The sequence below is a fragment of the Symphalangus syndactylus genome, chromosome 16 (assembly GCF_028878055.3).
Source record: "Symphalangus syndactylus isolate Jambi chromosome 16, NHGRI_mSymSyn1-v2.1_pri, whole genome shotgun sequence".
Lineage (NCBI taxonomy): Eukaryota > Metazoa > Chordata > Mammalia > Primates > Hylobatidae > Symphalangus > Symphalangus syndactylus.
In genome coordinates this window covers 85,959,833-85,973,214 of record NC_072438.2, presented here as the reverse complement: position 1 = coordinate 85,973,214, position 13,382 = coordinate 85,959,833, and the positions used below count along the sequence as shown (strand labels likewise).

Sequence of the window (13,382 nt, the reverse complement as noted above, 5' to 3'; positions counted from 1 at the left end):
AGCAAGAATCGTCTTTATATTGAGGAGGGGTGAATGCAAACCCCAGCATCTAATGCGGTGGTGTTTTTATTATTGTCCCTATTCTTTGTTGCATATTTTTGAGGGTCAGAGAAAGAACCTGCCCGAGAAAAAAACAAGGAGTACCCCTAGGATGAAGAAGAACAGAGTGAAGTGCTGAAGAGCTAATGAAGCAGAGCAGACCATCTGCACAGATGAGAGAAGACCCAGGGGAGCTTCAGACCCTGATCTTGAGAACCGCAGTCCACCCCTAACCTCTGGTCTCCAATCTCAAACGTGGCCCCTCTGCTCCAGAGTCTTCCAAGGGAGTGACAGCTGGGAGGGAGGCTGATGGGGATTTGGGAATTGGTCCTTTGTAGCTGCTGGGGGAGCAAAGTGAGCTTTACAACAAAGTCACTACCAGAAAGCACACACTGAGGGGGCTGCCTGTGAAAATGTTAATTCAGGGCGGCTAATGCTTAGAGGGGAAAAAAAAAATATCTCAGTCTGCATGAGCTAGACGGACAGGGGTGGGAGGTGGGGGGAGGTGGGGGAGGGAAGGGATTTGCTCAAAGTGGGAGCAGGAGTGCCATTCAGATTGGACATGATTCGGTAAGTTCATCAGGATAAGCCAAAGTAAAAATGCAGTGGTGGAAGCTGCAATTAGGTACAACCCATTTTAGCAGTTGGCACCTCCCGGGAGGGAAGCCGACCGACTGGGGTCGCCTCTCTAATTGCACCACCTTCCCGTACATATCCTTCAGCCACCAACGCATTCAGCAGAGAGAGGGAAGCACTTCTGTATTCCATCATTCCAGCCCTCTCGTAAGCAGCAATGCGGTTCCGCACCTGAGGACCCACGTATGTAAACTAAACAGAAGCGAGGGATGAGAAAACCAGTTTAACGTTGTAAGAGAGGTAGAAAACATGTGGCATTTTCCCACAGACGACTTACCTTTGCCTCTTTCTTATGAGGGTAATAAGTGTGTGTCAGATTAATTACTCTCAAAAATTGATGGCAAAAAAAAAAAAACCCAATATTCTCATACTTGGTTTTCGCTTAGCATCAGAAATCTTATATATGCGACGAAAGCAGATTTAGCCTAGTAGCAGTCAGCCACGTGATTATTCATTTTAAATGTAACTCGATTTAATATGAAAGACCACTTTCACAATGAAAACATCTCCCTTCCAGGGCACATTTAGCAACTGAATAGACATCAGCTGAACACCATTCCTCCATGGGGTGGAGGCTGAGATTAGCATTTCAGTCACTCTTTATTTTGTTCTTTCTTTGGGGACCTCTACTTCGGGGAGTAAAGGGAATCCCAACAGAATATGCCTCATCAGGTTTTTCCAGGCCAATTGCAAAATTCCAACATGTGTGTGCTTGTGTGAAATAAGCACATGATATTCAACAGATGACCATTCAACTCTAATAACTTCTCACATTTCCATACTTGCGTATGAACAGGTTTATAATGGGATTAAAAAAGATTATTCTTGTGCAGATTTCTTTAAAGGTTCCTATAAAGCACGAGGCAGGGAAAAGCTGGATGACTGCAGTGTATAAACTCTTAAAGAAAAATACTTTGGAAAAAATTCAAACAAAAGAAACCACCAATTTCCCCCTTCAACCTAATATTAAAAAAGAATTTTTCCTATAAAAGGTGAATTCCATATGAAAATATGTTGCATTATCAACGCCTTAACTGATCAGTGAATTGTGCCCTTCATTTTTACAAAAAAAAAATTTGTAGTTCAAACTTGTACATGCAATCAAAATCGGCACTTACCCACTTGTAAACACTTCCGTGCCTGGAGAAACAGCAAAATCTGTTCCCCGTGTATGATCTCTGCAGTTTTACAATACCATCATCATGGCAAGTTACATGAAACTTTTAAGCAGAACAAGAAAGAGAAAAATCCCTACCTTGGGTTTTCTTTCACCCCTTCAGTTTTTGTCCACTGTAAATGGCTGCATCTTTAGCAGTCCGGGCAAGAGCATCTAAGCTGACAGACACAAAAATGGGCTTTCTTTGGCTGGCTGGTGTTCCCAGCCTTTTATGTGGTGTGTCTCGGGCTGTGCTGCTTAATTCATTCCTGATTCTACTCAAAGGAAGTCCAGCCTGGCGAGGCTGACGTGATAGAAACTGCTGAAGACACTTTGGACTGCAGGGGCAAACTAACCATCATGCATGCATCAACAAATGTGTAATTACATTTCAGGGCCCAAAGATTCTTGATTTTAAAAGTCAATAATTTAAAAAAAAAAAAAAAAAGTCCCAGGACAAAATCAAGCAGTTTAGTTGTGATCTTGGAAAATCCACCCAGAGAACAAGAACAGCACTCTTTGCTGGTGCTGAGCTTCACTCACTGCAATTTATCTTGATCTCTACAGAGCTCTGATGAATAGTTTCCATGACAACTTGGTAAACAGGATGGAAGTGACCACTGAGGGGTTTACTGGGATTGTTTTGTTTAGGGAGAAGAATGGTTGCTTTAAATGCTTCCTTTACTAAAATTTCCTCCAAAGGTAAAAAGGCAGCTTTTTACAGGTTTTCTGTATGAAATGTTTTCAAAAGTCAAAGATGCTGGCAATGGGTGCTCCAGGTGCAGGAGACAGTCAAAACAACAGCGGACATGAGTGGCAATCAAAAAACCAGGAAGGGCCCGCACGGTGGCTCACGCCTATAATCCCAGCACTTCGGGAGGCCTAGGTGAGTGGATCACTTGAGGTCAGGAGTTCGAGACCAGCCTGGCCAACATGGTGAAATCCCATCAATACAAAATTAGCCAGGCATGGTGGTGGGTGCCTCTAATCCCAGCTACTCGGGAGGCTGAGGCAGGAGAATTGCTTGAAACCAGGAAGCGGACACTGCAGTGGCTGAGATCACACCACTGCACTCCAGCCTGGGTGACACAGAGCAAGACTCGGTCTCAAAAATAAATAAATAAATAAATAAATACATAAAAAGGCCAGGCGCGATGGCTCAAGCCTGTAATCCCAGCACTTTGGCAGGCTGAAGCGGGCGGATTGCCTGAGGTCGGGAGTTCGAGACCAGCCTGACCAGCATGGAGAAACCCCATCTCTACTAAAAATACAAAATTAGCCGGGCGTGGTGGGGCATGCCTGTAATCCCAGCTACTTGAGATGCTGAGGCAGGAGAATCTCTTGAACTCGGGAGACGGAGGTTGCAGTGAGCAGAGACTGTGTCACTGTACTCCAGCCTGGGCAACAAGAACAAAACTCCACCACAAAACAAAACAAAACAAAACACCAGGAAGGATTATGGAATGTCAACGAGGTACTTTCCAGTAAGTACACAGAGGAAACGGAACCATTCCCAAAGGCTAACCAAATGCACAGAGGAGCGAAAGGGGCTGACAACCTGGATAATTCTAAAAAGTCCTAACTTGCGAGTTGATGCTTCTGCCCTCTCTATTCTTCCATTAGTCTTGTCCATATCATTCACCATTTCTATAGTGAGCAACAGAAACTTCATTCTCAGCTGGGCACGCTGGCTTATGTCTGTAATCCCAGCACTTTGGGAGGCCAAGGTGGGTGGATCACCGGAGGTCAGGAGTTTGAGACCACCCTGACCAACATGATGAAACCCCATCTCTATTAAAAATACAAAAATCGGCCAGGCGTGGCAGTGCACACCTGTAGTCCCAGCTACTCGGGAGGCTGAGGCAGGAGAATTGCTTGAACCCGGGAGGCAGTGGTTGCAGTGAGCCGAGATTGCACCACTGCACTCTAGCCTGGGTGACAGAGTGAGACTCCATCTCAAAAAAAAAAAAAAAGAAAGAAACTTCATTCTCAATGTTTCACCCTTTGACCAGGGAATCAGAACCTCCCAATCTTATAGAAAATGACCTGGAAAAAAATGTTTGTCACATTATGAACTGATAATAAACATCTTGCATTTTGACATAGTACTTATTTGTCAAAAGTCAAAGAACCATACAACACAGACGGGGGACTCCTGATGTAAACTTTGGACTTCAATAATGATGCAGCAATACTGCTTTATTATGACAAATGTACCACATTAGTACAAGATATTAATAAAAGGGAAAATGGTGGTGGAGGGGGGAAGTGTAGAAACGGTCTGTAGTATATGCTCACATTTTCTGTAAATTTTTTAATGTTCTTTAAAAAAAGTCTATTAATGTTAAAAATCAAGATAAAAATGTCCATCCCGTAACAATGCCAAAGACTAAAGGAAAAATTTTTTTAAGGCTCCTTATGACAATCTGTCAGAAGTGACTTAAAACTTAAGAGAGAAAAGCTCTTAAAACAGTTAGATTTTCCTGTGACTCAGCTTACATTTGGGATTAAACTTGTTAGGACAAAATAAGTGGTAAAAATATAAACATACAAGGTAAGTACGTATTATTTTACATACACAGTAACATGTAGCTGTACCATGTCCCCATGACCTCACTTAATACAATAACCGCCCTCCTTAGTAGGTACTGTCAATACACACACGTTAAACACAGCCACACAAGGTGTAGTGATGAGGCCTGAACCAAACCTAGGTGCGCACCTTTGATCTATTGCATCGGTGGCTTCATGGGCTCCTCTGCACCTGGGTGGCTGTGCGATACCCTTCCCACGCCAACGGGATTATGGTGTATCATAATGTGCTAGACCCAGAGCACCCCGACACCCTGGGTCTCAGCAGGCATGGCGCAGGGCTTCCTGTGCCCTTGGTGCAGGACATGAAGGACTGAGTCACCCAGGCCCTGCGGGTAACTAAGCAGGCTTGCAGAGGGAGCGGTGGCTGGGGCTGGGGAACAGGTAGGGTAGTGGTCAATGCAGCTGTGAGAAAACAGTCACAAAAGATGAAACAGAAAATAAAAACAAACAACATGAAAGCAAACACAGGCAGCAAAAAGGCAGGCAAAGCTCTAAAAAAAAAAAACACTCCTAATCGCCCACAAGAGCTTTGAGATGGTATTGCATAATGTGTTGATGTTTAAACAAAAATTCCGAGATAAAATTATGCTCAGAGGCTGTTTACTGGAGCAGGAAAATGTATTCTTATTAAGAGCTTAGTTCCGGTGCTAGGTGGAGGGAAGGAAGGAGGGAGCCGGGGAGTGGGCCAGGGCAGCAGCCGGGCTGAAGTCGGCTTGGGGAGCCAGAGGGAGCGGAGTGGAACCTGCGGGGCAGAGGTGGCGGCCGCAGCGGCACAGCTGATAGCCGGAACAGGATCAAGTCTTTCATACGAGGGACCAGGCCAAAACCAGACTGCCACTGCCCCTACTTGGGCCCCACTGACCCCAGAAAGCAGCTGCTGTGATCATGGGCAATATCTTTGGAAACCTTCTCAAGAGCCTGATTGGGAAGAAGGAGATGCGCATCCTGATGGTGGGCCTGGATGCCACAAGAAAGACCACCATCCTATACAAGCTGAAACTGGGGGAGATCGTCACCACCATCCCTGCCATTGGGTTCAATGTGGAGACAGTGGAGTATAAGAACATCAGCTTCACAGTGTGGGATGTGGGTGGCCAGGACAAGATTCGACCCCTCTGGGGACACTACTTCCAGAACACCCAAAGGTTGATATTTGTGGTCGACAGCAATGACCGGGAGCGAGTAAATGAGGCCCGGGAAGAGCTGATGAGAATGCTGGCGGAGGACAAGCTCCGGGATGCTGCACTCCTTGTCTTTGCAAACAAACAGGATCTGCCTAATGCTATGAACGCTGCTGAGATCACAGACAAGCTGGGCCTGCATTCCCTTCGTCACCGTAACTGGTACATTCAGGCCACCTGTGCCACCAGCGGGGACGGGCTGTACGAAGGCCTGGACTGGCTGGCCAATCAGCTCAAAAACAAGAAGCGAGAGCCGGACAGCCCTAACCAAGCGCCCCACCCACCCCTGACGTACTTACTGTCACCCTGCCCCAGTCCTACCCCTTCCTCTCCACTGCAAGTGTGGCCAGGGCCCTGGGTATCATGTCCGCATGCCCAGCAAGAGCCTTGCCTCCCCTGCTTCCCCTCGTTTTTCCTGTCCACCTATATGACCAATCCCTAATTGCTGTCCTGATGATGAGTCATTGCAATTTACTGGATTTAAAACAAAAAAAAACAAAAAACAAAAAACAAACAAACAAAAAAAAGAGCTTAAAAATATTTGACACACTCCTATGAATGAATACCTGACATTTTCACGTTAATCTCAAATGGTCAGAAGAAGAGCAGCGAATGGAAGATGCAGAAATGCAGATTTCATTCTTTACAATGAAGACCTTTCCCAGGCCGGGCACGGTAGCTCACGCCAGTAATCCCAGCAATTTGGGAGGCAGAGAGGCGTGTGGATCACCTGAGGTCAGGAGTTTGAGACCATCCTGGCCATCATGGTGAAACCCCGTCCCTACTAAAAATACAAAAATTAGCTGGGAGTGGTGGCGGGTGCCTGTAATCCCAGCTACTCTGGAGGCTGAGGCAAGAGAATTGCTTGAACCTGGGGGAGGTGGAGGTTGCAGTGAGCCAAGATCGTGCCATTGCACTCCAGCCTGGACCAACAGCGAGACTCCATCTCAAAAAAAAAAAAAAAAAAAAAAGACCTTTCCCATGAACAGTAAGGGCTTAAAAAACAAAAATTAAAAAGCAGACCAGGCACGGTGACTCACATCTGTAATCCCAGCACTTTGGGAGGCCAAAGCAGGAGAATCGCTTGAGGCCAAAAGTTTGAGACCAGCCTGGGCAACACAGCAAGACCTCGTCTCTATGAAAAATTAAAAAATTAGCCAGGCCCAGTGGTGGTGTATGCCTGTACTCCCAGCTACTTGGGAGGCTGAGGCGGGAGATCGCTTGAGCCCAGGAGTTCAAGGCTTCTGCAAGTTATCATGGTGCCACTATGCTCCAGCCTGGGCAACAGAATAAGACCTTGTCTCTCAAAAATAAAAAAATTAAAATTAAAAAATTAAAAAAGCACCTGGGGCCAGGTGCGATGGCTCACACCTGTAATCCCAGCACTTTGGGAGGCCGAGGCGGGCGGATCACAAGGTTAGGAGATCGAGACCATCTTGGCTAACATGGTGAAACCCCGTCTCTACTAAAAATACAAAAAATTAGCTGGGCGTGGTGGTGGGTGCCTGTAATCCCAGCTACTCGGGAGGCTGAGGCAGGAGAATGGCGTGAACCCGGGAGGTGGAGCTTGCAGTGAGCCAAGATCGCGTCACTGCACTCCAGCCTGGGGGACAGAGCAAGACTCCGTCTCAAAAAAAAAAAAAAAAAAAAAAAAAAAAAAAAAAAAAAAGCACCTGGCTACCTTTAAGTGTAAGGAAAGATTAAATTCTCTGTTTCTGAGGGCTCCTTAGGAAAAGGGAGGATGATCCCTTCATGTAACATTTAAAAGAGAGAACTAGATCATATTTCCTCAATTCTTAATGCAAACATGCTCCCATGTGGACATGCCTGAAACTGGGATGTGTCTCAGGCATGCTGTTGTTACAGGAAAGGGGTCCCAGTCCAGACCCCAAGAGAGGGTTCTTGGATCTCATGCAAGAAAGAATTCAGGGTGATTCTGTAGGGTAAAGTGAAAGCAAGTTTATTAAGAAAGTAAAGGAATAAAAGAATGGCTACTCCATAGACAGAGCAGCCCTGAGGGCTGCTGGTTGCCCATTTTTATGGTTATTTCTTGATGATACACTAAACAAGGGGTGCATTATTCATGCCTCCCCTTTTTAGACAATATAGGGTAACTTCCTGAGGCTGCCATGGCATTTGTAAACTGTCACGGTGCTGATGGGAATGTCACAGTGAGGACGACCAGAGGTCACTCTTGTGGCCATCTTGGTTTTGGTCAGTTTTGGTCGGCTTCTTTACTGCACCCTGTTTTATCAGCAAGGTCTTTAGGACCTGTATCTTGTGCTGACCTCCTATCTCCTCCTGTGACTTCGAATCACTGCGTCTGGGAACGCAGCCTAGTAGGTTTCAGCCTCATCTTCCCCAGCTCCTATTCAAGATGGAGTTGCTCTGGTTCACACATCTCTGATATTATCACCCAAGCAGCCACCATGCTGCGACCAGTGCCTGGATGTGAGTGAATTTCATCATACTTTTTGTACTATCTTTGCAAATTATGGACACTACTACCACTCCTCACATAAAGTCCAGCTGTCCTTTAAGCAGAGTTGAAATATCACACTACAGATTTACCAGTGAAACAGAAAGTTATTTTATCTGCAAAAAGGCCTGGAAACAGAAAGGCAGGGTGCCTATTTGTGGTAGATGAATGACCTCCATTTCATACTTTCTGCAAAGCAACGAGCAAGAGCTAAGTGATAAGAAATCATTGCGCTCTGCTGTAATCAGTGGTGCCTTTGCTTCCACAGTGACAGGAAACAAGGATGCATTTTACACTTGTGGAATTTAGATTCTGTGAAACACGGCAATAAATAATGTTTGGACTGAGTGAATAGTCTATAATTCCAGAAAGTTCCATCTCAATGTTAAAATCTAATGTTCAATTAACCTTTCAGTTTAAACCTTGTCATGTGGCAGATCCTCACACCCAGACTCCCTGCTCGATTGTGGCAGATAACAAAGCCCTTTGGGGGAATACTCATTTGGAGATGGGGATATTTGTATATGAAGCACCAGCCTCCAGACCAAGAAGTATTTGTGAATGAGCCCCTGGTGCTGTGCTTGGCTGTTCCTAAAGGGCCCTGAACCTGAGGTGGGGCTATGTCTAGAAGGGGTCAGCTGAGGGAAGTAGACAGGGCGAAGGAGCATGTCAGCATAAAAAGATTGATACACATTAAAGACACCACCCCAAAACTGACCTACGGGCGATGCCCGGGTATCCTCCAACTACACAAATCAAAGATGATCAGAAGAGAAAAGCATGTGAAAAATAAAATAAATGAAATCAACTAAAATGGAATCTGTGGCAATAGGATTAAAGATGGTGCATACGTTTTTATCTTTTGCACAGCTGAGCACTCACACACCATGAGCAATTTCTACAATGTACCATGATGAGTAACTTAACGTTACTGAGCACCTATAAATAGTCTGGACCCCGAGGTGTGCATCAGGGTGCAAAGGCTGAGACAGGCCCTGCAGAGCTGCACTTGGTCTTCTATATTCACTGAACACTGTATTCACAAACTAGCATTAGGGCCGAGAGACCAAAGTCAAAAGCTTAGTAAGGCTAAAGAGAAATCAGATGCATAAAAGAAGATAGAGGCTGGGCGCGGTGGCTCACGCCTGTAATCCCAGCACTTTGGGAGGCCAAGGCGGGCGGATCACGAGGTCAGGAGATCAAGGTCATCCTGGCTAACACGGTGAAACCCCCATCTCTACTAAAAATACAAAAAATTAGCTGTGCATGGTGGCAGGTGCCTGTAGTCCCAGCTACTTGGGAGGCTGAGGCAGGAGAATCACTTGAACCCTGAAGGTGGAGCTTGCAGCAAGCCGAGATTGCGTCAATGCACTATAGACTGGGTGACAGAGTGAGACTTCGTCTCAAAAAAAAAAAAAAAAAAAGAGATACAGGAAGAAAAAAAGAGAAAAAGATATAGGAATAATAACATGGGACCCAAAATTCAAGGCAAGAAATGTGTCACATTATCATCAGAACTTTTTTTTTTTGAGACGGAGTCTTGCCCTGTCGCCCAGGCTGCAGTGCAGTGGCACGATCTCGGCTCACTGCAATCTCCACCTCCCGGGTTCATGCCATTCTCCTGCCTCAGCCTCCCGAGTAGCTGGGACTACAGGCGCCCGCCACCACACCCGGCTAATTTTTTGTATTTTTAGTAGAGACGGGGTTTCACCGTGTTAGCCAGAATGGTCTTGATCTCCTGACCTCATGATCCGCCCTCCTCGGCCTCCCAAAGTGCTGAGATTACAGGCATGAGCCACCGCACCCGGCCTCAGAACTTTTTACAGAAATATTTTGTCTGTGTTTTTCTCTTTGAGACAGGTCTCACTATGTCGTACAGGCCGAAGTGCACTAGTGCGATCTTGGCTCACTGCAGCCTTGACCTCCCAGGCTCAGATGATCCTCTCACCTCAGCCTCTCAAGTAGCTGGGACTACAGGTGTACACTACCATTCCTGGCTACTTTTTGTTTTTTGGGGGTTTTTTTCTCACCCAGGCAGGAGTGCAGTGGTGTGATCTCAGCTCTCTGCAACCTACACCTCCTGGGTTCAAACGACTCTCGTGCCTCAGCCTCCCAAGTAGCTGGGGTTACAGGTGCACACCACCACGCCCAGCAAATTTTTGTATTTTTGGTAGAGATGGGGTTTCACCCTGTTGGCCAGGCTGGTCTCGAACTCCCCCTCAGCCTCCCAAAGTGCTGGGATTACAGGTGTGAGCCACCATTCCCAGCCCTTTTTGTATTTTTCTTTTTCTTTTTTTTTTTTTTTTTTTGTAGAGACAGGGTTTAGCCATGTAGCCCAGGCTGGGCTATAACTCCTGGGCTCAAGCCATCTGCCTGGCTCCCAAAGTGCTAGGATTACAGGTGTGAGTCATCGTGCCTGGTCAGGTCTGAAATAAAGAAAGGAAATGAGGAAAGGAAGAAAGAAAAGAAAAAGAGGGAGGGAGGAAGGGAGGGAGAAATAGCAGGCAGCACCTGGATTACAAAAATATAAATCCCCAGGAGGAAACATGATAGATTCATTAAATTCATTCATCAAATTATTACACCTCTGGAAACAAAAGGCTCATGCTTCCATAATATCTGCACAGAGCTCTCACTGCATGTGTGTGGTCATGAGTTATCTAGGATGTTGTCAACCTGAGGGGCTGAGTCTGACCTAAGAAGGAGTCCCATGGAAGAGAGGAATAGGGGTCATCAGGACTCACTTATGTGAAAGGAGCTGACATCCCCCCAAAGTCCTTGACAGAAGACTCCTGTGTGAGATGGTTTACACATCCTTATCTTCATCCTTGTGTCTTGGGGTAGAGACAGATGGGGCTGCAAGATCGACAGCCCACATGGCTCATGTGACCTCCCTAACTCCACTCCACGTCTCCAGCTTCCTTCTCTCACTTGATATTCCATTTTCCAGCAAATTTGGCTGCACGGAAACTCTAGCCCTACTGGTTTCCCTCCCCTGGGGCCTGGTCTTCAGCCTCCCCCAGCACAGGCATCTCTCCCTTCTTCTCTTCGGTAAACCTAACTCTATGCCACACACAGTGGCTCCCAGCACTTTGGGAGGCCGAGGCGTGCTGACCACTTGAGATCAGGAGTTCGAGACCAGCTTGGCCAACATGGTGAAAAGCCATGTCTGTTAAAAATACAAAAATCAGCTGGGCGTGGTGGCACATGCCTGTAATCTTAGCTACTTGGAAGGCTGAGGCAGGAGAATCGCTTGAACCCGGGAGGTGGAGGTTGCAGTGAACTGAGATTGCGCCACTGCACTCCAGCCTAGGCGACAGAGAGACTACGTCTCAAAAAAAAAAAAAAGGATAAACCCTATCCCAAGAGGCTGCTCATGCTAGAGGCCTTCTTCCACCAGACCCCAGTCTCAGAAACATTAGGTGATTAGGCTCCTGCCTTTCTGGAGAAGGCTGGACTGAATCTTTGAGGGTATTGTTCTGTCAAGTCAAAGATTTGAAGATGATGCTTCTGGAACCCATGATGTTTCCTTCCTAGAATCTGCATCCTGGACACAGCAAACCTAAAGACCGAACAGGGAGGAGAGCCAGCCAGACATGTTCCAAGAGGCAGCCCAGGCTGAATCTGCAGGCAACTGCCGGCAACTCGTTCTCAAACCCAGAAGGTGTTCCTGATGTGTATCAGTCAGTTCCCTTCTTTAATTCTGCCCTGAACCTCCTCGGGGCTTTTCTGAAGAATGTTAATGAGAGACTTTTCTGCCTGGAACCTACTTGCTAAAACACCAGGCAGGGACACCCTTGGGGAGATTCTGAGGAGGAAAAGCAGGTTTTCTATCTTACAGAAATCTGTGGTTGGCTGGAGCACTTTTGGGTACCACTGCCACCGCCCAAGCACATCACAATCAAAAAAGCTAAAAGTCCTCATTACCAACGAAAACTCGTGGAATGGAGAAGTCTACCCTTCGTGAACTCTGAAAACTCTAAGCTCAGAGGAGGGTTACATCCAAGGCCAAGGCCCGCTGCAGACTGGCATCTCTCAGGAGGCAGGCTTTTCCAGCTGCTTTCTCACTGAGCGCCAGTGAGGCTAGCAAAGTGCCTTCTATACAATACCCAAGATTAGTAAAAGGCTGTTTATAGTAAAAGAAAAAAGCCCGCATATTGTGACACCTGAATTGCCATATGTGTTCAGCATTTCAATTATACACTCCTCCTTTGCACCTATTTTTCAAAACAATACATAGAAAATCCAAATTAAAAAAAAAATTAATGACCCAAACAAAAGCTCACAAAGGATTTCTAGATTCTTCAGCCCCAGATGCGCGTTCTGGGGTTCAAACACTTGGCAAGGAGGAGAGGCAGCCTGCCGTAACAGCCACGGCGGGTAAAGGGGGTGTGCTCCCACTAGCCCAGCGAATGTGGCAGTCTTTACTCCTGAAGGCACAAAAGCAGCTACAGGTGTTTCTGTTGTTCCAATGCTACAGATCTCTAGGTTATAGACTTTACAGCTGCCATTCTTACGTCTTTATGATCATATAACACACACACAAAAATACTTCTGGCCAGGCTCAGTGGCTCACACCTGTAATCCCAGCACTCTGGGAGGCCGAGGTGGGCAGATCACCTGAGGTCAGGAGTTTGAGAACAGCCTGACCAACATGGAGAAACCCCATCTCTACTAAAAATACAAAATTAGCAGGGTGTGGTAGTGCATGCCTATAATCCCAGCTACTCAGGAGGCTGAGGCAGGAGACTCACTTGAACTCGGGAGGCGGAGGTTGCGGTGAGCCGAGATTGTGCCATTGCACTTCAGCCTGGGCAATAAGAGCAAAACTCTGTCTCAAAAAAAAAAAAAAAGTCTATATTTTCTAAAACCCATGCTCCTTCCTTCTGAATAATACACAAAATACCTAAATACACACATATTTGAATACGACCTCCCAAGTCCTTTGGTGGACTGCGACTGGAGAGGAAAATGAGGTGAGGAGAAACCGTCTCATCCCTCCATGCTGAAAATACACATTCCCCATCTCTGGAGAGGAAGAAGGCAAGATTTTTCCTGTGAAATTTCTATAAGAATCTATCTTTGGATTTAAAAAAAAATGTATAAGGAACTCTAAATAAAGGTCATTTGCATACATTTCACAGAACGTAATAGGCAGTGACAGTCCAGTATTTCCAATGGAACCAAATGAATGCTAATCGAGTCATAGCTATCTTGCCATAAGCAAATTAGCATCTCCATTTACCATCACACCTGCATTTTAGGCCTCAGACAAGTCAGCTCTTGTGCCTCTGCC

At 46.2% G+C, this 13,382-nt stretch overlaps 2 protein-coding genes across 4 annotated transcripts in view; one reads left to right on the top strand and one right to left on the bottom strand.

Moving 5' to 3' along the window:
- The window catches only part of MYO10 (myosin X), a 272,480-nt gene that overhangs the window by 75,603 nt on the left and 183,495 nt on the right, over positions 1-13,382 (bottom strand). The gene's annotated exons all lie outside the window — the stretch shown is intronic.
- Positions 5,072-6,133, top strand: LOC129464737 (ADP-ribosylation factor 3-like). 3 transcript variants are annotated; one of them, XM_055246116.2, is made up of 2 exons: positions 5,072-5,677; positions 5,726-6,133. In XM_055246116.2, exons 1-2 carry the CDS (start codon positions 5,312-5,314, stop codon positions 6,047-6,049), a joined length of 690 nt encoding a protein of 229 aa, XP_055102091.1. In that variant the 5' UTR covers positions 5,072-5,311; the 3' UTR covers positions 6,050-6,133. The 3 variants fall into 3 exon arrangements, with proteins under 3 accessions (XP_055102091.1, XP_055102092.1, XP_055102090.1); XM_055246117.2 differs by having other exon boundaries at positions 5,072-5,460; positions 5,572-6,130; XM_055246115.2 differs by having other exon boundaries at positions 5,072-6,129.

Coding starts and splice junctions, on each gene's coding strand:
- LOC129464737 (XM_055246115.2), top strand. CDS start 5,312: ATGGGCAATATCTTTGGAAACCTTCTCAAGAGCCTGATTGGGAAGAAG.